The 25,543-nt window shown below is 35.0% G+C and overlaps 1 protein-coding gene across 14 annotated transcripts in view; it reads left to right on the forward strand.

The window, feature by feature from the left end:
* LOC149808567 (3',5'-cyclic-AMP phosphodiesterase 4D-like) overlaps positions 1-25,543 on the forward strand; it is a 418,389-nt gene that overhangs the window by 319,652 nt on the left and 73,194 nt on the right. For 5 of the 14 annotated variants that reach the window (XM_089979238.1, XM_089979231.1, XM_089979296.1 and 2 more), the window contains exon 2: positions 21,382-21,777. The exons of the other annotated variants lie outside the window; for them this stretch is intronic. In XM_089979238.1, coding sequence (XP_089835364.1) covers positions 21,527-21,777 — 251 coding nt within the window. In that variant the 5' untranslated portion in view covers positions 21,382-21,526. The remainder of the gene's footprint in view (positions 1-21,381; positions 21,778-25,543) is intronic. 14 annotated transcript variants of the gene reach the window in all.

A 25,543-nucleotide genomic window follows, 5' to 3' on the forward strand; every position in this document is an offset into this window, starting at 1 on the left:
TAGTGGTATACTATGGGGTTTTATAGTGTGTTATGGAGAGTAGTGGTATAATAAGGGGTTTTATAGTGTGCTATGGAGAGTAATGGTATACTATGGGGTTTTATAGTGTGTTATGGAGAGTAGTGGTATACTATGGGGTTTTATAGTGTGCTATGGAGAGTAATGGTATACTATGGGGTTTTATACTGTGTTATGGAGAGTAATGGTATACTATGGGGTTTTATAGTGTGTTATGGAGAGTAGTGGTATACTATGGGGTTTTATAGTGTGTTATGGAGAGTAGTGGTATACTATGGGGTTTTATAGTGTGTTATAGAGAGTAATGGTATACTATGGGGTTTTATAGTGTGTTATGGAGAGTAATGGTATACTATGGGGTTTTATAGTGTGTTATGGAGAGTAATGGTATACTATGGGGTTTTATAGTGTGCTATGGAGAGTAGTGGTATACTATGGGGTTTTATAGTGTGTTATGGAGAGTAATGGTATACTATGGGGTTTTATAGTGTGTTATGGAGAGTAGTGGTATGCTATGGGGTTTTATAGTGTGCTATGGAGAGTAATGGTATACTATGGGGTTTTATAGTGTGCTATGGAGAGTAGTGGTATACTATGGGGTTTTATAGTGTGTTATAGAGAGTAATGGTATACTATGGGGTTTTATAGTGTGTTATGGAGAGTAATGGTATACTATGGGGTTTTATAGTGTGTTATGGAGAGTAGTGGTATACTATGGGGTTTTATAGTGTGCTATGGAGAGTAATGGTATACTATGGGGTTTTATAGTGTGTTATGGAGAGTAATGGTATACTATGGGGTTTTATAGTGTGTTATGGAGAGTAGTGGTATACTATGGGGTTTTATAGTGTGTTATAGAGAGTAGTGGTATACTATGGGGTTTTATAGTGTGTTATGGAGAGTAGTGGTATACTATGGGGTTTTATAGTGTGTTATGGAGAGTAGTGGTATACTATGGGGTTTTATAGTGTGTTATGGAGAATAGTGGTATAATAAGGGGTTTTATAGTGTGTTATGGAGAGTAGTGGTATACTATGGGGTTTTATAGTGTGTTATGGAGAGTAGTGGTATACTAAGGGGTTTTATAGTGTGTTATGGAGAGTAGTGGTATACTGTGGGGTTTTATAGTGTGTTATGGAGAGTAGTGGTATACTATGGGGTGTTATAGTGCATTATGGAGAGTAGTGGTATACTGTGGGGTTTTATAGTGTGTTATGGAGAGTAGTGGTATACTATGGGGTTTTATAGTGTGTTATGGAGAGTAGTGGTATACATGGGGTTTTATAGTGTGTTATGGAGAGTAGTGGTATAATAAGGGGTTTTATAGTGTGTTATGGAGACTAGTGGTATACTATTGGGTTTTATAGTGTGTTATGGAGAGTATTGGTATGCTATTGGGTTTTATAGTGTGCTATGGAGAGTAATGGTATACTATGGGGTTTTATAGTGTGTTATGGAGAGTAGTGGTATACTATGGGGTTTTATAGTGTGTTATAGAGAGTAATGGTATACTATGGGGTTTTATAGTGTGTTATGGAGAGTAATGGTATACTATGGGGTTTTATAGTGTGTTATGGAGAGTAGTGGTATACTATGGGGTTTTATAGTGTGCTATGGAGAGTAATGGTATACTATGGGGTTTTATAGTGTGTTATGGAGAGTAATGGTATACTATGGGGTTTTATAGTGTGTTATGGAGAGTAGTGGTATACTATGGGGTTTTATAGTGTGTTATAGAGAGTAATGGTATACTATGGGGTTTTATAGTGTGTTATGGAGAGTAATGGTATACTATGGGGTTTTATAGTGTGTTATGGAGAGTAGTGGTATGCTATGGGGTTTTATAGTGTGCTATGGAGAGTAATGGTATACTATGGGGTTTTATAGTGTGTTATGGAGAGTAGTGGTATACTATGGGGTTTTATAGTGTGTTATAGAGAGTAATGGTATACTATGGGGTTTTATAGTGTGTTATGGAGAGTAATGGTATACTATGGGGTTTTATAGTGTGTTATGGAGAGTAGTGGTATACTATGGGGTTTTATAGTGTGCTATGGAGAGTAATGGTATACTATGGGGTTTTATAGTGTGTTATGGAGAGTAATGGTATACTATGGGGTTTTATAGTGTGTTATGGAGAGAAGTGGTATACTATGGGGTTTTATAGTGTGTTATAGAGAGTAGTGGTATACTATGGGGTTTTATAGTGTGTTATGGAGAGTAGTGGTATACTATGGGGTTTTATAGTGTGTTATGGAGAGTAGTGGTATACTCTGGGGTTTTATAGTGTGTTATGGAGAGTAATGGTATACTATGGGGTTTTATAGTGTGTTATGGAGAGTAGTGGTATACTATGGGGTTTTATAGTGTGTTATAGAGAGTAATGGTATACTATGGGGTTTTATAGTGTGTTATGGAGAGTAATGGTATACTATGGGGTTTTATAGTGTGTTATGGAGAGTAGTGGTATACTATGGGGTTTTATAGTGTGCTATGGAGAGTAATGGTATACTATGGGGTTTTATAGTGTGTTATGGAGAGTAATGGTATACTATGGGGTTTTATAGTGTGTTATGGAGAGTAGTGGTATACTATGGGGTTTTATAGTGTGTTATAGAGAGTAATGGTATACTATGGGGTTTTATAGTGTGTTATGGAGAGTAATGGTATACTATGGGGTTTTATAGTGTGTTATGGAGAGTAGTGGTATGCTATGGGGTTTTATAGTGTGCTATGGAGAGTAATGGTATACTATGGGGTTTTATAGTGTGTTATGGAGAGTAGTGGTATACTATGGGGTTTTATAGTGTGTTATAGAGAGTAATGGTATACTATGGGGTTTTATAGTGTGTTATGGAGAGTAGTGGTATACTATGGGGTTTTATAGTGTGCTATGGAGAGTAATGGTATACTATGGGGTTTTATAGTGTGTTATGGAGAGTAATGGTATACTATGGGGTTTTATAGTGTGTTATGGAGAGAAGTGGTATACTAAGGGGTTTTATAGTGTGTTATAGAGAGTAGTGGTATACTATGGGGTTTTATAGTGTGTTATAGAGAGTAGTGGTATACTATGGGGTTTTATAGTGTGTTATGGAGAGTAGTGGTATACTCTGGGGTTTTATAGTGTGTTATGGAGAGTAGTGGTATACTATGGGGTTTTATAGTGTGTTATGGAGAGTAGTGGTATGCTAAGGGGTTTTATAGTGTCTTATGGAGAGTAGTGGTATACATGGGGTTTTATAGTGTGTTATGGAGAGTAGTGGTATAATAAGGGGTTTTATAGTGTGTTATGGAGAGTAGTGATATACATGGGGTTTATAGTATGTTATGGAGAGTAGTGGTATACATGGGGTTTTTTATAATCTGTTATAAAGAGTAGTGGTATACAAAGGGGTTTTATAGTGTATTATGAAGAGTAGTGGTATACTATGCGGTTTTATTGTGTATTATGAAGAGTAGTGGTATACTAAGGTTTTTTGTGTGTTATGAAGAGTGGTGGTATACTAAGGGGTTTTATAGTGTGTTATGAGGAGTAGTGGTATACTAAGGGGTTTTATTGTGTGTTATGGAGAGTAGTGGTGTACATGGGTTTTTATAGTGTGTTATGAAGAGTAGTGGTATACTAAGGGGTTTTATTGTGTGTTATGAAGAGTAGTGGTATACTAAGGGGTTTTATGGTGTGTTATGAAGAGTAGTGGTATACTAAGGGGTTTTATTGTGTGTTATGAAGAGTAATGGTATACCATGGCGTTTTATAGTGTGTTATGGAGAGTAATGGTATACCATGGGGTTTTATAGTGTGTTATGGAGAGTAGTGGTATACTATGGGGTTTTATAGTGTGTTATGGAGAGTAGTGGAATACTAAGGGGTTTTATAGTGTGTTATGGAGAGTAGTGGAATACTAAGGGGTTTTATAGTGTGTTATGGAGAGTAGTGGTATACATGTTTTTTTTTATAATGTGTTATAAAGAGCAGTGGTATAGTAAGGGGTTTTATAGTGTGTTATGAAGAGTAATGGTATACTATGGGGTTTTATAGTGTGTTATAAAGAGTAGTGGTATACTAAGGGGTTTTATAGTGTGTTATGAAGAGCAGTGGTATACTAAGGGGTTTTATAGTGTGTTATGAAGAGTAGTGGTATACTAAGGGGTTTTATTGTGTATTATGAAGAGTAGTGGTATACTAAGGTTTTTTGTGTGTTATGAAGAGTAGTGGTATACTAAGGGGTTTTATAGTGTGTTATGAGGAGTAGTGGTATACTAAGGGGTTTTATAGTGTATTATGGAGAGTAGTGGTATAGATGGTTTTTTATAGTGTGTTATGAAGAATAGTGGTATACTAAGGGGTTTTATTGTGTGTTATGAAGAGTAGTGGTATACTAAGGGGTTTTATGGTGTGTTATGAAGAGTAGTGGTATACTAAGGGGTTTTATTGTGTGTTATGAAGAGTAATGGTATACTATGGGGTTTTATAGTGTGTTATGAAGAGTAGTGGTATACTAAGGGGTTTTATTGTGTGTTATGAAGAGTAATCATATACTATGGGGTTTTATAGTGTGTTATGGAGAGTAGTGGTATAGTAAGGGGTTTTATAGTGTGTTATGGAGAGTAGTGATATACATGGGGTTTATAGTGTGTTATGGAGAGTAGTGGTATACATGGGTTTTTTTATAATGTGTTATAAAGAGTAGTGGTATACTAAGGGGTTTTATAGTGTATTATGAAGAGTAGTGGTATACTATGGGGTTTTATTGTGTATTATGAAGAGTAGTGGTATACTAAGGTTTTTTGTGTGTTATGAAGAGTAGTGGTATACTAAGGGGTTTTATTGTGTGTTATGAGGAGTAGTGGTATACTAAGGTTTTTTGTGTGTTATGAGGAGTAGTGGTATACTAAGGGGTTTTATAGTGTGTTATGAGGAGTAGTGGTATACTAAGGGGTTTTATAGTGTATTATGGAGAGTAGTGGTATACATGGTTTTTTATAGTGTGTTATGAAGAGTAGTGGTATACTAAGGGGTTTTATTGTGTGTTATGAAGAGTAGTGGTATACTAAGGGGTTTTATGGTGTGTTATGAAGAGTAGTGGTATACTAAGGGGTTTTATTGTGTGTTATGAAGAGTAATGGTATACTATGGGGTTTTATAGTGTGTTATGAAGAGTAGTGGTATACTAAGGGGTTTTATTGTGTGTTATGAAGAGTAATCATATACTATGGGGTTTTATAGTGTGTTATGGAGAGTAGTGGTATAGTAAGGGGTTTTATAGTGTGTTATGGAGAGTAGTGATATACATGGGGTTTATAGTGTGTTATGGAGAGTAGTGGTATACATGGGTTTTTTTATAATGTGTTATAAAGAGTAGTGGTATACTAAGGGGTTTTATAGTGTATTATGAAGAGTAGTGGTATACTATGGGGTTTTATTGTGTATTATGAAGAGTAGTGGTATACTAAGGTTTTTTGTGTGTTATGAAGAGTAGTGGTATACTAAGGTGTTTTATAGTGTGTTATGAGGAGTAGTGGTATACTAAGTGGTTTTATTGTGTGTTATGGAGAGTAGTGGTATGCATGGGTTTTTATAGTGTGTTATGAAGAGTAGTGGTATACTAAGGGGTTTTATTGTGTGTTATGAAGAGTAGTGGTATACTAAGGGGTTTTATGGTGTGTTATGAAGAGTAGTGGTATACTAAGGGGTTTTATAGTGTGTTATGGAGAGTAGTGGTATACTATGGGGTTTTATAGTGTGTTATGGAGAGAAGTGGTATACTATGGGGTTTTATAGTGTGTTATAGAGAGTAGTGGTATACTATGGGGTTTTATAGTGTGTTATGGAGAGTAGTGGTATACCATGGGGTTTTATAGTGTGTTATAGAGAGTAATGGTATACTAAGGGGTTTTATTGTGTGTTATGAAGAGTAGTGGTATACTAAGGGGTTTTATAGTGTGTTATGAAGAGTAGTGGTATACTAAGGGGTTTTATAGTGTATTATGAAGAGTAGTGGTATACTATGGGGTTTTATTGTGTATTATGAAGAGTAGTGGTATACTAAGGTTTTTTGTGTGTTATGAAGAGTAGTGGTATACTAAGGTGTTTTATAGTGTGTTATGAGGAGTAGTGTTATACTAAGGGGTTTTATTGTGTGTTATGGAGAGTAGTGGTATGCATGGGTTTTTATAGTGTGTTATGAAGAGTAGTGGTATACTAAGGGGTTTTATTGTGTATTATGAAGAGTAGTGGTATACTAAGGTTTTTTGTGTGTTATGAAGAGTAGTGGTATACTAAAGGGTTTTATAGTGTATTATGAGGAGTAGTGGTATACTAAGGGGTTTTATAGTGTATTATAGAGAGTAGTGGTATACATGGTTTTTTATAGTGTGTTATGAAGAGTAGTGGTATACTAAGGGGTTTTATTGTGTGTTATGAAGAGTAGTGGTATACTAAGGGGTTTTATGGTGTGTTATGAAGAGTAGTGGTATGCTAAGGGGTTTTATTGTGTGTTATGAAGAGCAATGGTATACTATGGGGTTTTATAGTGTGTTATGAAGAGTAGTGGTATACTAAGGGGTTTTATTGTGTGTTATGAAGAGTAATCATATACTATGGGGTTTTATAGTGTGTTATGGAGAGTAGTGGTATAGTAAGGGGTTTTATAGTGTGTTATGGAGAGTAGTGATATACATGGGGTTTATAGTGTGTTATGGAGAGTAGTGGTATACATGGGTTTTTTTATAATGTGTTATAAAGAGTAGTGGTATACTAAGGGGTTTTATAGTGTATTATGAAGAGTAGTGGTATGCTATGGGGTTTTATTGTGTATTATGAAGAGTAGTGGTATACTAAGGTTTTTTGTGTGTTATGAAGAGTAGTGGTATACTAAGGTGTTTTATAGTGTGTTATGAGGAGTAGTGGTATACTAAGTGGTTTTATTGTGTGTTATGGAGAGTAGTGGTATGCATGGGTTTTTATAGTGTGTTATGAAGAGTAGTGGTATACTAAGGGGTTTTATTGTGTGTTATGAAGAGTAGTGGTATACTAAGGGGTTTTATGGTGTGTTATGAAGAGTAGTGGTATACTAAGGGGTTTTATAGTGTGTTATGGAGAGTAGTGGTATACTATGGGGTTTTATAGTGTGTTATGGAGAGAAGTGGTATACTATGGGGTTTTATAGTGTGTTATAGAGAGTAGTGGTATACTATGGGGTTTTATAGTGTGTTATGGAGAGTAGTGGTATACCATGGGGTTTTATAGTGTGTTATAGAGAGTAATGCTATACTAAGGGGTTTTATTGTGTGTTATGAAGAGTAGTGGTATACTAAGGGGTTTTATAGTGTGTTATGAAGAGTAGTGGTATACTAAGGGGTTTTATTGTGTGTTATGAAGAGTAATGGTATACCATGGGGTTTTATAGTGTGTTATGAAGAGTAGTGGTATACTAAGGGGTTTTTTTGTGTGTTATGAAGAGTAATGGTATACTATGGGGTTTTATAGTGTGTTATGGAGAGTAGTGGTATAATAAGGGGTTTTATCGTGTGTTATGGAGAGTAGTGATATACATGGGGTTTTATAGTGTGTTGTGGAGAGTAGTGGTATACATGGGTTTTTCTATAATGTGTTATAAAGAGTAGTGGTATACTAAGGGGTTTTATAGTGTATTATGAAGAGTAGTGGTATACTATGGAGTTTTATTGTGTATTATGAAGAGTAGTGGTATACTAAGGTTTTTTGTGTGTTATGAAGAGTAGTGGTATACTAAGGGGTTTTATAGTGTGTTATGAGGAGTAGTGGTATACTAAGGGGTTTTATTGTGTGTTATGGAGAGTAGTGGTATTCATGGGTTTTTATAGTGTGTTATGAAGAGTAGTGGTATACTAAGGGGTTTTATTGTGTGTTATGAAGAGTAGTGGTATACGAAGGGGTTTTATAGTGTGTTATGGAGAGTAGTGGTATATGTTTTTTTTTATGATGTGTTGTAAAGAGCAGTGGTATACTAAGGGGTTTTATAGTGTGTTATGAAGAGTAATGGTATACTATGGGGTTTTATAGTGTGTTATAAAGAGCAGTGGTATACTAAGGGGTTTTATAGTGTGTTATGAAGAGTAGTGGTATACTAAGGGGTTTTATAGTGTGTTATGAAGAGTAGTGGTATACTAAGGGGTTTTATTGTGTGTTATGAAGAGTAATGGTATACTATGGGGTTTTATAGTGTGTTATGAAGAGTAGTGGTATACTAAGGGGTTTTATTGTGTGTTATGAAGAGTAATGGTATACTATCAGGTTTTATAGTGTGTTATGGAGAGTAGTGGTATAATAAGGGGTTTTATCGTGTGTTATGGAGAGTAGTGATATACATGGGGTTTTATAGTGTGTTGTGGAGAGTAGTGGTATACATGGGTTTTTCTATAATGTGTTATAAAGAGTAGTGGTATACTAAGGGGTTTTATAGTGTATTATGAAGAGTAGTGGTATACTATGGAGTTTTATTGTGTATTATGAAGAGTAGTGGTATACTAAGGTTTTTTGTGTGTTATGAAGAGTGGTGGTATACTAAGGGGTTTTATAGTGTGTTATGAGGAGTAGTGGTATACTAAGGGGTTTTATTGTGTGTTATGGAGAGTAGTGGTATACATGGGTTTTTATAGTGTGTTATGAAGAGTAGTGGTATACTAAGGAGTTTTATTGTGTGTTATGAAGAGTAGTGGTATATGAAGGGGTTTTATAGTGTGTTATGAAGAGTAGTGGTATACTGAGGGGTTCTATTGTGTGTTATGAAGAGTAATGGTATACCATGGGGTTTTATAGTGTGTTATGGAGAGTAATGGTATACTATGGGGTTTTATAGTGTGTTATGGAGAGTAGTGGTATACATGGGTTTTTATAGTGTGTTATGAAGAGTAGTGGTATACTAAGGGGTTTTATTGTGTGTTATGAAGAGTAGTGGTATACGAAGGGGTTTTATAGTGTGTTATGAAGAGTAGTGGTATACTGAAGGGGTTTTATTGTGTGTTATGAAGAGTAGTGGTATACTATGGGGTTTTATTGTGTGTTATGAAGAGTAATGGTATACCATGGGGTTTTATAGTGTGTTATGAGGAGTAGTGGTATACTAAGTGGTTTTATTGTGTGTTATGGAGAGTAGTGGTATGCATGGGTTTTTATAGTGTGTTATGAAGAGTAGTGGTATACTAAGGGGTTTTATTGTGTGTTATGAAGAGTAGTGGTATACTAAGGGGTTTTATGGTGTGTTATGAAGAGTAGTGGTATACTAAGGGGTTTTATAGTGTGTTATGGAGAGTAGTGGTATACTATGGGGTTTTATAGTGTGTTATGGAGAGAAGTGGTATACTATGGGGTTTTATAGTGTGTTATAGAGAGTAGTGGTATACTATGGGGTTTTATAGTGTGTTATGGAGAGTAGTGGTATACCATGGGGTTTTATAGTGTGTTATAGAGAGTAATGCTATACTAAGGGGTTTTATTGTGTGTTATGAAGAGTAGTGGTATACTAAGGGGTTTTATAGTGTGTTATGAAGAGTAGTGGTATACTAAGGGGTTTTATTGTGTGTTATGAAGAGTAATGGTATACCATGGGGTTTTATAGTGTGTTATGAAGAGTAGTGGTATACTAAGGGTTTTTTTTGTGTGTTATGAAGAGTAATGGTATACTATGGGGTTTTATAGTGTGTTATGGAGAGTAGTGGTATAATAAGGGGTTTTATCGTGTGTTATGGAGAGTAGTGATATACATGGGGTTTTATAGTGTGTTGTGGAGAGTAGTGGTATACATGGGTTTTTCTATAATGTGTTATAAAGAGTAGTGGTATACTAAGGGGTTTTATAGTGTATTATGAAGAGTAGTGGTATACTATGGAGTTTTATTGTGTATTATGAAGAGTAGTGGTATACTAAGGTTTTTTGTGTGTTATGAGGAGTAGTGGTATACTAAGGGGTTTTATTGTGTGTTATGGAGAGTAGTGGTATTCATGGGTTTTTATAGTGTGTTATGAAGAGTAGTGGTATACTAAGGGGTTTTATTGTGTGTTATGAAGAGTAGTGGTATACGAAGGGGTTTTATAGTGTGTTATGGAGAGTAGTGGTATATGTTTTTTTTTATGATGTGTTGTAAAGAGCAGTGGTATACTAAGGGGTTTTATAGTGTGTTATGAAGAGTTATGGTATACTATGGGGTTTTATAGTGTGTTATAAAGAGCAGTGGTATACTAAGGGGTTTTATAGTGTGTTATGAAGAGTAGTGGTATACTAAGGGGTTTTATAGTGTGTTATGAAGAGTAGTGGTATACTAAGGGGTTTTATTGTGTGTTATGAAGAGTAATGGTATACTATGGGGTTTTATAGTGTGTTATGAAGAGTAGTGGTATACTAAGGGGTTTTATTGTGTGTTATGAAGAGAAATGGTATACTATCAGGTTTTATAGTGTGTTATGGAGAGTAGTGGTATAATAAGGGGTTTTATCGTGTGTTATGGAGAGTAGTGATATACATGGGGTTTTATAGTGTGTTGTGGAGAGTAGTGGTATACATGGGTTTTTCTATAATGTGTTATAAAGAGTAGTGGTATACTAAGGGGTTTTATAGTGTATTATGAAGAGTAGTGGTATACTATGGAGTTTTATTGTGTATTATGAAGAGTAGTGGTATACTAAGGTTTTTTGTGTGTTATGAAGAGTGGTGGTATACTAAGGGGTTTTATAGTGTGTTATGAGGAGTAGTGGTATACTAAGGGGTTTTATTGTGTGTTATGGAGAGTAGTGGTATACATGGGTTTTTATAGTGTGTTATGAAGAGTAGTGGTATACTAAGGAGTTTTATTGTGTGTTATGAAGAGTAGTGGTATATGAAGGGGTTTTATAGTGTGTTATGAAGAGTAGTGGTATACTGAGGGGTTCTATTGTGTGTTATGAAGAGTAATGGTATACCATGGGGTTTTATAGTGTGTTATGGAGAGTAATGGTATACTATGGGGTTTTATAGTGTGTTATGGAGAGTAGTGGTATACATGGGTTTTTATAGTGTGTTATGAAGAGTAGTGGTATACTAAGGGGTTTTATTGTGTGTTATGAAGAGTAGTGGTATACGAAGGGGTTTTATAGTGTGTTATGAAGAGTAGTGGTATACTGAAGGGGTTTTATTGTGTGTTATGAAGAGTAGTGGTATACTATGGGGTTTTATTGTGTGTTATGAAGAGTAATGGTATACCATGGGGTTTTATAGTGTGTTATGGAGAGTAATGGTATACTATGTGGTTTTATAGTGTGTTATGGAGAGTAATGGTATACCATGGGGTTTTATAGTGTGTTATGGAGAGTAGTGGTATACTAAGGGGTTTTATAGTGTGTTATGAGGAGTAGTGGTATACTAAGGGGTTTTATTGTGTGTTATGAAGAGTAGTGGTATACTAAGTGGTTTTATTGTGTGTTATGAAGAGGAATGGTATACTATGGGGTTTTATAGTGTGTTATGAAGAGTAGTGGTATACTAAGGGGTTTTATAGTGTGTTATGGAGAGTAGTGGTATACATGTTTTTTTTTATAATGTGTTATAAAGAGCAGTGGTATACGAAGGGGTTTTATAGTGTGTTATGGAGAGTAGTGATATACATGGTTTTTTTTATAATGTGTTATAAAGAGTAGTGGTATGCTAAGGGGTTTTATTGTGTATTATGGAGAGTAGTGGTATGCTAAGGTTTTTTGTGTGTTATGAAGAGTAGTGGTATACTAAGGGGTTTTATAGTGTGTTATGAAGAGTAGTGGTATACTAAGGGGTTTTATTGTGTGTTATGAAAAGTAGTGGTATGCTAAGGGGTTTTATAGTGTGTTATGAAGAGTAGTGGTATACTAAGGGGTTTTATTGTGTGTTATGAAGAGTAGTGGTATACTAAGTGGTTTTATAGTGTGTTATGAAGAGTAGTGGTATACTAAGGGGTTTTATTGTGTGTTATGAAGAGTTATGGAGAGTAGTGGTATACTAAGGGGTTTTATAGTGTGTTATGGAGAGTAGTGGTATACTATGGGGTTTTATAGTGTGTTATGGAGAGTAGTGGCATACAAAGGGGTTTTATAGTGTGTTATGGAGAGTAGTGGTATACTATGGGGTTTTATAGTGTGTTATGGAGAGTAATGGTATACTAAGGGGTTTTATAGTGTGTTATGGAGAGTAGTGGCATACTAAGGGGTTTTATAGTGTGTTATGGAGAGTAGTGGTATACTATGGGGTTTTATAGTGTGTTATGGAGAGTAATGGTATACTAAGGGGTTTTATAGTGTGTTATGGAGAGTAGTGGCATACTAAGGGGTTTTATAGTGTGTTATGGAGAGTAGTGGTATACTATGGGGTTTTATAGTGTGTTATGGAGAGTAATGGTATACTATGGTGTTTTTTAGTGTGTTATGGAGAGTAGTGGTATACTAAGGGGTTTTTTAGTGTGTTATGGAGAGTAATGGTATACTATTCGGTTTTATAGTGCGTTATGGAGAGTAATGGTATACTATGGGGTTTTATAGTGTGCTATGGAGAGTAGTGGTATACTGTGGGGTTTTATAGTGTGTTATGAAGAGTAATGGTATACCATGGGGTTTTATAGTGTGTTATGGAGAGTAATGGTATACTATGGGGTTTTATAGTGTGTTATGGAGAGTAATGGTATACTATGTGCTTTTATAGTGTGTTATAGAGAGTAATGGTATAGATGTTTTTTTTTTATAATGTGTTATAAAGAGTAGCGGTATACTAAGGGGTTTTATAGTGTGTTATGGAGAGTAGTGGTATACTATGGGGTTTTATAGTGTGCTATGGAGAGTAATGGTATACTATGGGGTTTTATAGTGTGTTATGGAGAGTAATGGTATACTATGGGGTTTTATAGTGTGTTATGGAGAGTAGTGGTATACTATGGGGTTTTATAGTGTGTTATAAGGAGTAGTGGTATACTAAGGGGTTTTATAGTGTGTTAAAGGAGTCTCAGTTGCTTAGTGGTGAACTTGCTGGGTATGCAACTGAAAGGGTACAGGTTTGAATCCTATGATTGGATCACCTTCGTTGGGCTACCATGGTGTGTATTTCGCACAAGCACTTTGACTCCCTTGGTACTTAATAACCAGATTGTGTTTCTGTGCTGAAAGACACCAAAGGTGAGCTTGCTGGACTGAAAGGGTACATTTTAAAATCCTATGAGTGGATCAGCTTGGGGTCAGGCTATCATAGTGTGTACTAGGGACAGGCAATTTTACTTTATTTGCCTGGGTACTAAAGAACCAGATCATATATCCATGCTGTAAGACACCAAATGAAATTTGATTACATTTTATCAAATTTAGTTATTGGAAATTTGAGATTTTTAAGTGTTGTAATGATGCCAGTTTTTGCTTGGTAAAATGTCAGTGTCAGTCGCAATATTTTAGCATCATTAAATTTGAGCAAATCAGGATTTGTTTTTATCAAAGTACTGATTTAAAAAATGTTGGTAGGGGTTTTACCACTCTTGTTTAGCAATGACATCTTTTTACATGATATGTTTTATCAACACAGATGTTTGTATTATATGCAGTGTCAACACAGATGTTTGTATTATATGCAGTGTCAACACAAATATGCTGTCTCAATACACCTGAAGTGGTGGTTACTTTATTTCAACATGGGCGATTTTAAAATCAAACACAACATCAATCACTGTCAACAATGTGGAATGCTAAAACTGAATTTTAGACACACTAGTATGAGTATGAGGAATCAACGTCGACTAGTCGATCTGCTTACTTTTTGGTACTGGATCCATAAGATACCATAGAGATAAGAAATGCTAGTATATATCTCAGTTACAAATGTTAAGAAATATCCATGGTTTTTTTTGTGTTGTAATTCATATATTACAATCACATAATACAGTTCAGTACTAACTAAATTTGTTAAAAATTTATACATACTAACATCTTGTAATATATAGCATTTTGTTATTTCTCATCTCACAGTTGTCAATAATTGATGGTTTATTTTATTAGGACATGAAAAGAGTATCCACTTCTTGTATCTAGTCAATAAATAAGTATCCAGTTTTTATATCAGTTATTAAATAAGTATCCACTTTTGTATCAGGTCAATAAACAAGTATCCACTTTTGTATCAGGTCAATAAACAAGTATCCACTTTTTGTATCAGGTCAATTAAACAATTACCTACTTTTTGTATCAGTCATTAAATAAATATCTACTTTTGTATTAGTCATTAAATGAGTATCCACTTTTTTATCTCATTAAACAAGTTTGTATCTCATTAAACAATTACCTACTTTTTATATCAGTCATTAAATAAGTATCCACTTTTTGTATCAGTCATTAAATAAGTGTCCACTTTTATTTAATTATAAAACATGCCCACTTGTATTAGGTAAAAAAATGAGCTCCACTTCTTGTATATTGCAGTCTCATACGTATCATTTTTTAAAATTTGTAATATGTTTAAGATTTCAAAAGATTGGCTTGCTTATTAGTTTTGGTTAGAAAATACTGGCATCATTTGTTTCAAGTCTGCTTTTTTTTTAAATGCTAATTTATCCGTGAATTTTGAAATTTAATGCAGCGACTATATTGCTACGAATACCATGATTTGAAAGAATGTCATTTATATATATATATTCTGAAGTGATGTCAGGTTTTCTCCTTTGCCAATGGAGTCGCAGGTTCTTTAGTGGCAATGTCTGGGTAGGTGTTTCCTCTGTCATTTTTTGTATGCAACTTTAGCTTTTGCTATCCGATTTCAATAGATTTAGAAAAGTTTTTTTGAGCAAAAGAAAGAAATCTACTTATTTTGGTTTTTTTTAGCTTGATGGTCAAGGTCCCAGCAAACAAAAATAGATTTTGCTATTACATATATTTTGTCTTGGCGATTTAGAAATAGGATTTACATGCCTTCCTGATTGTCACAAGAGGAGACTAACCTGTTTTGCTATGAGATGCACCACGTGATGTTGTTCCAACCAAGGTAATGGACTTCTTAAAAGGATGTGACTTTTATAGGAACAATTTGACCTTGTATTTTGGGATTTCAATCCTTATTCCATTTTATGTGGGAAGTTTTTGCAGCAGCTTTACCTATTTTCTCATTTGTCTCGTGGTGCATATTTGCTTTTAGTTTGGTGGTGGGGGTCTGTCTTCCTGGGCATTTTTTTGCTTTTAGTTTGGTGGTGGGGTCTGTCTTCCTGGGCATTTTTTCAAAGATTTTGCCTTTTGCCATATTTACTACTTTACTTTTGTTTGGTTTATAGCCAGGACTGTGCTGGTGCTCAGTTATATTCTAATAATAATAATAATAATAATAGTAATTAATAATAGTAGTAGTAGTAATAATAATAATAATAATAATAATAATAATAATAATAAACACTTTAGTAATAATAATAATAATTAATAATATTAGTAGTAGTAATAATAACAATATTATAATATAACAATAATAATAAACACTTTAGTAATAATAATAATGATAAACACTTTAGTAATAATAATAATAATAATAATAATAATAATAAACACTTTAGTAATACTAATAATAATAATGGTAATAATAATAATAATAATAATAATAACAATAATAAATACTTTAGTAATAATAATAATAATAATAAACACTTTAGTAATACTAATAATAATAATAGTAATAATAATAATAAACACTTTGGTAATGATAATAATAATAATAATAATAATAATAATAATAATAATAATAGTAATAATAATAATAAACACTTTAGTAATAATAATAATAGTAATAATAATAATAATGAACACTTTAGTAATAATAATAGTGATAATAATAAACACTTCAGTTTAGGAGCCTATTTCAGTATAATATATTACTCTCCCCTGGAGCCATTGGGATTCATTGAGTATAAAACTACAAAGTGGGAACCCTGAGTGGCCGAGTGGTCTAAAGCGCTCACCATTATGGATTATTGCCATCTCATCTCTGTCTGCGTGGGTTCGAGTCTCAGGTTCGGACAATGCGGGTATGTGAGAAAGCTTGCCAGTAGCTTCTCATAGTTTCAGTGGTTCTTTCCTGGGTATTCCTGGGTTCTTCCTCCACCATTTATACTGGCTGCCGTGTATAGCCTAATTTGTGCTGAATATGGCATTAAACTCCTCAACAACAACAGCAGCAACAACAACAAAGTGTACATGATACCCATTAACAGTAAATCAGAGTGTATGTATAAATGACAAATGCCTTTCAACATGAATGTTAAACACTTTTGTTTCGGAAACTTTTAGATTTATTTCTAATCAAATGGGGAGTTAATTCTATCAAGTAACACTAGAGTAAAAAAAAATATTTGATTTTGGAAATGCTATTTTGCACTGGTCATTTGTAATTGATCTCAGTTTATGTCCTTGGTGTTATTCTTCTGATTATAAGTGAAACATGCCATGCAAGTATAGAGGGCTATGTTCATTCTTAATGTTGAACATTAATAACAACCTCTGGTAGGCCAATCTGTAGACAGTTGTAGGTAACATTAATAATGACTTGTGGTAGGCCAATCTGTAGACAGTTGTAGGTAACATTAATAATGACTTGTGGTAGGCCAATCTGTGGTAGGCCAATCTGTAGACAGTTGTAGGTAACATTAATAATGACTTGTGGTAGACTAATCTGTGGTAGGCCAATCTGTAGACAGTTGTAGGTAACATTATAGTGACTTGTGGTAGGCCAATCTGTGGTAGGCCAATCTGTAGACAGTTGTAGGTAACATTAATAATGACTTGTGGTAGGCCAATCTGTAGACAGTTGTAGGTAACATTATAATGATTTGTGGTAGACCAATCTGTGGTAGGCCAATCTGTAAGACAGTTGTAGGTAACATTAATAATGACTTGTGGTAGGCCAATCTGTAAGACAGTTGTAGGTAACATTAATAATGACTTGTGGTAGGCCAGTCTGTCGACAGTTGTAGGTAACATTATAATGACTTGTGGTAGGCCAATCTGTAGACAGTTGTAGGTAACATTAATAATGACTTGTGGTAGGCCAATCTGTGGTAGGCCAATCTGTAGACAGTTGTAGGTAACATTATAATGACTTGTGGTAGACCAATCTGTGGTAGGCCAATCTGTAGACAGTTGTAGGTAACATTAATAATGACTTGTGGTAGACCAATCTGTGGTAGGCCAATCTGTAGACAGTTGTAGGTAACATTAATAATGACTTGTGGTAGGCCAATCTGTGGTAGGCCAATCTGTAGATAGTTGTAGGTAACATTAATAATGACTTGTGGTAGACCAATCTGTGGTAGGCCAATCTGTAGACAGTTGTAGGTAACATTATAGTGACTTGTGGTAGGCCAATCTGTGGTAGGCCAATCTGTAGACAGTTGTAGGTAACATTAATAATGACTTGTGGTAGGCCAATCTGTAGACAGTTGTAGGTAACATTATAATGATTTGTGGTAGACCAATCTGTGGTAGGCCAATCTGTAAGACAGTTGTAGGTAACATTAATAATGACTTGTGGTAGGCCAATCTGTAAGACAGTTGTAGGTAACATTAATAATGACTTGTGGTAGGCCAGTCTGTCGACAGTTGTAGGTAACATTATAATGACTTGTGGTAGGCCAATCTGTGGTAGGCCAATCTGTAGACAGTTGTAGGTAACATTAATAATGACTTGTGGTAGGCCAATCTGTGGTAGGCCAATCTGTAGACAGTTGTAGGTAACATTATAATGACTTGTGGTAGACCAATCTGTGGTAGGCCAATCTGTAGACAGTTGTAGGTAACATTAATAATGACTTGTGGTAGCCCAATCTGTGGTAGGCCAATCTGTAGACAGTTGTAGGTAACATTATAATGACTTGTGGTAGACCAATCTGTGGTAGGCCAATCTGTAGACAGTTGTAGGTAACATTAATAATGACTTGTGGTAGGCCAATCTGTGGTAGGCCAATCTGTAGACAGTTGTAGGTAACATTAATAATGACTTGTGGTAGACCAATCTGTGGTAGGCCAATCTGTAGACAGTTGTAGGTAACATTATAATGACTTGTGGTAGACCAATCTGTGGTAGGCCAATCTGTAAGACAGTTGTAGGTAACATTAATAATGACTTGTGGTAGGCCAGTCTGTGGTAGGCCAATCTGTAGACAGTTGTAGGTAACATTATAATGACTTGTGGTAGACCAATCTGTGGTAGGCCAACCTGTAGACAGTTGTAGGTAACATTATAATGACTTATGGTAGGCCAATCTGTAGACAGTTGTAGGTAACATTATAATGACTTGTGGTAGACCAATCTGTGGAGGGCCAATCTGTAGACAATTGTAGGTAACATTATAATGACTTATGGTAGGCCAATCTGTAGACAGTTGCAGGTAACATTAATAATGACTTGTGGTAGGCCAATATGTGGTAGGCCAATCTGTATGCAGTTGTAGGTAACATTATAGTGACTTGTGGTAGGCCAATCTGTGGTAGGCCAATCTGTAGACAGTTGTAGGTAACATTAATAATGACTTGTGGTAGGCCAATCTGTGGTAGGCCAATCTGTAGACAGTTGTAGGTAATTTAGGTTCTCACATTCCTATATGTGTATAAACATGTTTTCCTGTTTTCCAAAAATAACAAAGATAAATATTAATTGTAACATTTCTTTCCTAAAATGAGCAATGGTTTAAATTAAATAGCCCCAAAACAGGCCATTATGCATTGATTAGCCTTGTAGCTTCTTTAGTTCATTTTTAGTTTAAAATGCTGTTGATATAAATGTTATTTTTTTAAAACAATTCCTATCATTATTATTTTTGTTGGGGAAAAAAGTTTTTGATCAAATTTGCATTGAAGACTTTTGTTTGTTGGTCTGTCTCGATCAATCTTGTGTGTAAAAGTGAACTTTTATATTTTTTACCCCATTGTTGTCATTCTACAAGCCATCAGCAGCACACAGTTTTCAGTAACTGTTTTTTGAAAGCTAAAATTTGTTTAAACATCACTGAAAAGTTACACTGAATTTTTTTACTGCACTCAGAGAAGGACATTTTCAATGGGTATTCTGCCATTTGAAAGTTACAGCAATATTCACAGATAACAATTTTTGCATCAGTCCTCGGAGAATATGAACCACTATTATGCTTCAGTGTATGAAAGGCAGCTTCCACCCTTGGGATCAAAATTTCAACTCTTGGATGGAATTTTGCTATCATACACCGATATTCTGGATGGAATTTTGTTATTGTACACCGATATTTTGGATGGAATTTTGCTATTGTACACCAGCATTCTCAGTGGGCAATAATATTAAGCTTAAAATAAATCTTCATCCAATTGTTTAAAATTTTAACTTTAAAATCCGACTGATACAGAAAAGTATCACCAGCATATTGATACGTTTTTTAATGTTGTACATACATAAATACATAATACATGGTATGAAATATATAGGCCCTAAAATAGATCCCTGTGGAACTCCTTTCTTGATGGGCATCTGATCTCTGATTTAATGTTATCAATAATAACTTCTTGGCTTCAGAAAGGTATGATTTTGAACCATGAGAGTGATAAGTGAGAACATTGATGCTTTTCAAGTTTCCATGGAAGTATATTATGGTCAACTAGATCAAAAGCCTTCTTAAAATCAAGATGTATAGTTACAATCAATTCTCCATTCGCCATATCAAGCAACTAGTCATCAATGAGTATTTTCAACACAGACTGACTGGAATAGTTTTGTCTAAATCCAGGTGAATTAAATAGTACTTTGAAAGGTATAATTTGAGATGTTTGGATAAATGTATTTTTTAAACGGTTTGGATGTGGCTGGCAGAATTTATATTGGTCTGTAATTATCTGACTTTGATTTTGAACCCTTTTTATAAACAGGCATAAACTTTGTAGCCTTCAATTGAGATGGGAAGATTCCCTTAGTAATGCTTTGATTAATTATATAGGTTAGAGCTGAAGCAATAATATGAACACATTTATGTTAGATGAATGAACCTATTTGGTCTACTCCATTGATTTCTTAGCATTTAACTTTTTCAGTTCACTTATTACAATCAGGCCTACTTGTACAGTAATTTAAGTGGATGGAATTTAACACAAGTTTTTTTGAGTGTTAATTCCTCTCAGGCAAAGGAAGAGAAGCACATCATTTTTGGAGTCATTAGCTTGAAGATTAAAGTGACATTGACTGCAAATATAGGTCTGAGTTTTGCGATTTGTTTCTTCCCAAAGTAGTATTTCAACATTTTGGTCTCATTTATATCTACGATCTTTTTATTGGTGTAAAGTCAATTTGCCATATATTGGAAGTATGTCATGTGACATTTACAATACTCATGTTACACAATGGATTTTTGCTGTCATAATGCTACAGACTGCTTTTCTATTCCTGAATGCCAGAACACTAATATGCTTTACCTTATGAAAACATGGTCACTGTGACCTATATGTCATATGCTTATGCAAAACAGCTATAAATCCCCTCTTCTGTTAACGTTGTTCATGTAATAAAGTATTGTAAAAATTTATTTGTTCTTGTATTCAAACCATGGCTAAATGATGAAAGTGTGCAGTTCGACTTTTGGAAAATCTGACTAGCAGCAGTTTTAAGTGGTCATCCACAGAAAATGTTGTAATAAGTCACATGCATGTCTTTTTTCTTTCAATATTACAAAAGATCATGGACTTAAGGATATTCCACATTTTCCAAAAAACCTTGTCAAATGTGTCTAGTATTTCCATTTTGGATGACCCTTGTCTTCAGATGATATTATCACTTCCCACCCTGCCACGCGTTCAAAATGGTCCAAAGCTTGTGACAAAATTGTACAGACCAGCGTTATTAAAATATTACTTGGTATCAATTTCTGTCGTACATTTACGAATGATAGTGCTCTTGATTTGGATGATGCAAGGGTATGAACAGTTATAAATGATTGGCAACATTTATGTTCAGAGATGATGCAACATTTTGTTTCTTAAAAATGTGAGAAGAAAAGAAAAAAACACAGAATATTGGAAAGAAGTAGGTAAGGTAAGCGATATGTGACCCAAGTCAATAAAGAGAGCTGGCCAGGTTAAAAAAAAGCTCCATTCGTACAAAGAAATCAGCTGAACAATTGCTTCTCATGTGATACCCTCAACAAATAAGTATTATTATTATTGTTATTATTATTATAGGTTGTAACATTCAAAGACGTTGGCAGAGAAAACTCTGGTTCCAAATCACTGTCAATTTCTTAACAATATTCTTTTTCTGACACTACAATATATTTTATATTCAAGCATATCATCTAGTACATACATCATGTCAGTAGAGATAGAATATTAACACTTTGTTTATCACTGTTTCTGTTGCAGATTTCCAAGAGGACAGTAATTCAGTAGTGGAACACTTAAGCAAGACTGCAGGAGTTACTCCCCTTGGATTATGCTACTTTTTTTAGGAGGCCACAAAGCTTGTGCAATAGTAGTATAAGAGTTATATCCCTTTAATCAAGATTAAATGCAGGAAAGAGAAGTAATTGATATTAAAGACTGCAACATAGCCATGAGGCTGGAAACTAATGGGAAAAAACATCCCGCAGATATCAATGATTTGTTCTTTAATGTACTAAAGATGGAAACATTTGAAGGGTTAAATAGTGAATCTCCGCCAGGGTCAACAGGATTGAGAATTTCACCAAATTCTTTCCATCGCGTCATGAGTACCAGTGCTTTAAGAGTTCCAAAACAACGTTATTCCTTCTGGAGAAGGTGAGGTTTGCTCATGACAGAATTTGGGAAATCTTTTATTTACTTTTTCTCTCTTCTTTTCCTTAATTAGAAACTGTTTTTCATACCATGAAATTTCTTATTAAGGTTTGAGTATTGCAGTTTGACAAGTTATGTGGTATGGTTCATGCTTTTGATCATTTAGTATAGGAAGCAATGGCTGAGTTATGGCTCATACACACTGTCACTTCTTATAAGTCAAATCCAACTGCAACAAAATAGACCCTGATCTGCCATTGCAAAATGTGCTGGCAGATCAAGGTCTGTGTTGTTTGTCAGCTGATTACTCCTACGAGACTGCATGGACCCAAATATGCCGGTGCATTATATGCTGGTAGATCTAAGTCTATGAAGTTTGCAGTCAGACAATGACTGGTAAACAAGTCTATACAGAAAGAGTACATTCGTTACTCGTATTTTGAATAATGAGGAAAAACTTTTTGTGGTGAGCTATATTGTCACTTTGAATGGACTGACTAATCAACATGTCAGTACAATTTGATACAGAATCCTGTACCTGTATAGCACTGTATGCCTGCATAACACTGTATGCCAGTATAGCACTGAATGCCTGTATACCAGTCTATGCCAGTATAGCACTGTATGCCTATAGCACAGTATGCCAGAATAGCACTGTATGCCTATAGCACAGTATGCCAGTATAGCACTGTATGCCAGTATAACACAGTGTATGATGCAGATAAATCAGTGGATAATTTTCTATTCAAATTTTTTTTGGAAAATGCTGAAAAGTATACGCAAAAGTCTAGTGTTTCCCTTTACCCTCATTTGTGCCTCAGAGAGACACACACACACACACATTTTTAATGTTTTCAGGGCTTTTTTTAAAAACTCAGTCTGACTTCCAGCTTGGACAGCATTGGGAATTTCGACTCTCAATCTTGTACCCCTAGGGGATAAACTCCAAGCTATCCATCTACATACAGTACATGGCCAAAACTATGTTTCATCCCATAGAAAACTATCAGTCTATAGTATATATCCAAAAATATGTTTCATCCCATAGAAAACTCTAAACTCTTGGTCTGCAGTACATGGCCAAAAGTATGTTTCATCCCATAGAAAACTCTAAACTCTTGGCCTACAGTACATGGCCAAAAATATGTTTCTTCCCATAGAAAACTCTAAACTCTTGGTCTACAGTACGTGGCCAAAAGTATGTTTCATGCCATAGAAAACTATCAGTCTACAGTACGTGGCCAAAAGTATGTTTCATCCCATAGAAAACTCAAAACTATCGATCTACAGTACATGGCCAAAAGTATGTTTCATCCCATAGAAAACTCAAAACTATCGGTCTGCAGTACATGGCCAAAAGTATGTTTCATCCCATAGAAAACTCAAAACTATCGGTCTACAGTACATGGCCAAAAATATGTTTCTTCCCATAGAAAACTCTAAACTCTTGGTCTACAGTACATGGCCAGAAGTATGTTTCATGCCATAGAAAACTATCGGTCTACAGTACCTGGCCAAAATTATGTTTCATCCCATAGAAAACTCAAAACTATCGATCTACAGTACATAGCCAAAAGTATGTTTCATCCCATAGAAAACTCAAAACTATCGGTCTGCAGTACATGGCCAAAAGTATGTTTCATCCCATAGAAAACTCAAAACTATCGGTCTGCAGTACATGGCCAAAAGTATGTTTCATCCCATAGAAAACTCAAAACTATCGGTCTGCAGTACATGGCCAAAAGTATGTTTCTTCCCATAGAAAACTCAACACTATCAGTCTACAGTACGTGGCCAAAAGTATGTTTCATGTCATAGAAAACTATCGGTCTACAGTACATGGCCAAAAGTATGTTTCATCCCATAGAAAACTCAAAACTATCAGTCTAAAGTACATGGCCAAAAGCATGTTTCATCCCATAGAAAACTCTAAACTCTTGGTCTACAGTACATGGCCAAAAATATGTTTCTTCCCATAGAAAACTCTAAACTCTTGGTCTACAGTACATGGCCAGAAGTATGTTTCATGCCATAGAAAACTATCGGTCTACAGTTCGTGGCCAAAAGTATGTTTCATCCCATAGAAAACTCAAAACTATCAGTCTACAGTACATGGCCAAAAGTATGTTTCATCCCATAGAAAACTCTAAACTCTTGGTCTACAGTACATGGCCAAAAATATGTTTCTTCCCATAGAAAACTCAAAACTATCGATCTACAGTACGTGGCCAAAAGTATGTTTCATGCCATAGAAAACTATCAGTCTACAGTACGTGGCCAAAAGTATGTTTCATCCCATAGAAAACTCAAAACTATCAATCTAGAGTACCTTTCCAAAAGTATGTTTCATCCCATAGAAAACTCAAAACTATCGATCTACAGTACATGGCCAAAAGCATGTTTCATCCCATAGAAAACTCAAAACTATCGGTCTACAGTACCTGGCCAAAAGTATGTTTCATCCCATAGAAAACTCAAAACTATCAATCTACAGTACATGGCCAAAAGTATGTTTCATCCCATAGAAAACTCAAAACTATCGGTCTACAGTACATGGCCAAAAGTATGTTTCATCCCATAGAAAACTCAAAACTATCGGTCTGCAGTACATGGCCAAAAGTATGTTTCTTCCCATAGAAAACTCAGAACTATTGGTCTACAGTACATGGCCAGAAGTATGTTTCATGCCATAGAAAACTATTGGTCTACAGTACATGGCCAAAAGTATGTTTCATCCCATAGAAAACTCAAAACTATCAGTCTACAGTACATGGCCAAAAGTATGTTTCATCCCATAGAAAACTCAAAACTATCAGTCTACAGTATATGGCTAGAAGTATGTTTTATCCCATAGAAAACTGAAAACTATCGGTCTACAGTACATGGCCAAAAGTATGTTTCATCCCATAGAAAACTCAAAACTATCGGTCAACAGTACATGGCCAAAAGTATGTTTCATCCCATAGAAAACTATCGGTCTACAGTACCTGGCCAAAAGTATGTTTCGTCCCATAGAAAACTCTAAACTATCGATCTACAGTACATGGCCAAAAGTATATTTCATCCCATAGAAAACTATCGGTCTACAGTACGTGGCCAAAAGTATGTTTCGTCCCATAGAAAACTCTAAACTATCAGTCTACAGTACGTGGCCAAAAGTATGTTTCATCCCATAGAAAACTGAAAACTATCGGTCTACAGTACATGGCCAAAAGTATGTTTCATCCCATAGAAAACTCAAAACTATCGGTCTACAGTACATGGCCAAAAGTATGTTTTATCCCATAGAAAACTCAAAACTATCGATCTACAGTACATGGCCAGAAGTATGTTTCATCCCATAGAAAACTCAAAACTATCGGTCTACAGTACATGGCCAAAAGTATGTTTTATCCCATAGAAAACTCAAAACTATCGATCTACAGTACATGGCCAAAAGTATGTTTCATCCCATAGAAAACTCAAAACTATTGGTCTACAGTACATGGCCAAAAGTATGTTTCATCCCATAGAAAACTCAAAACTATCGATCTACAGTACATGGCCAGAAGTATGTTTCATCCCATAGAAAACTCAAAACTATTGGTCTACAGTACATGGCCAGAAGTATTTTTCATCCCATAGAAAACTCAAAACTATCAATCTACAGTACATGGCCAAAAGTATGTTTCATGTCATAGAAAACTATTGGTCTACAGTACATGGCCAAAAGTATGTTTCATCCCATAGAAAACTCAAAACTATCGATCTGCAATGGCCAAAAGTATGT

The sequence above is a fragment of the Sinohyriopsis cumingii genome, chromosome 1, assembly GCF_028554795.1.
Source record: "Sinohyriopsis cumingii isolate HCF-2022 chromosome 1, ASM2855479v2, whole genome shotgun sequence".
NCBI classification, from domain to species: Eukaryota; Metazoa; Mollusca; class Bivalvia; order Unionida; family Unionidae; genus Sinohyriopsis; species Sinohyriopsis cumingii.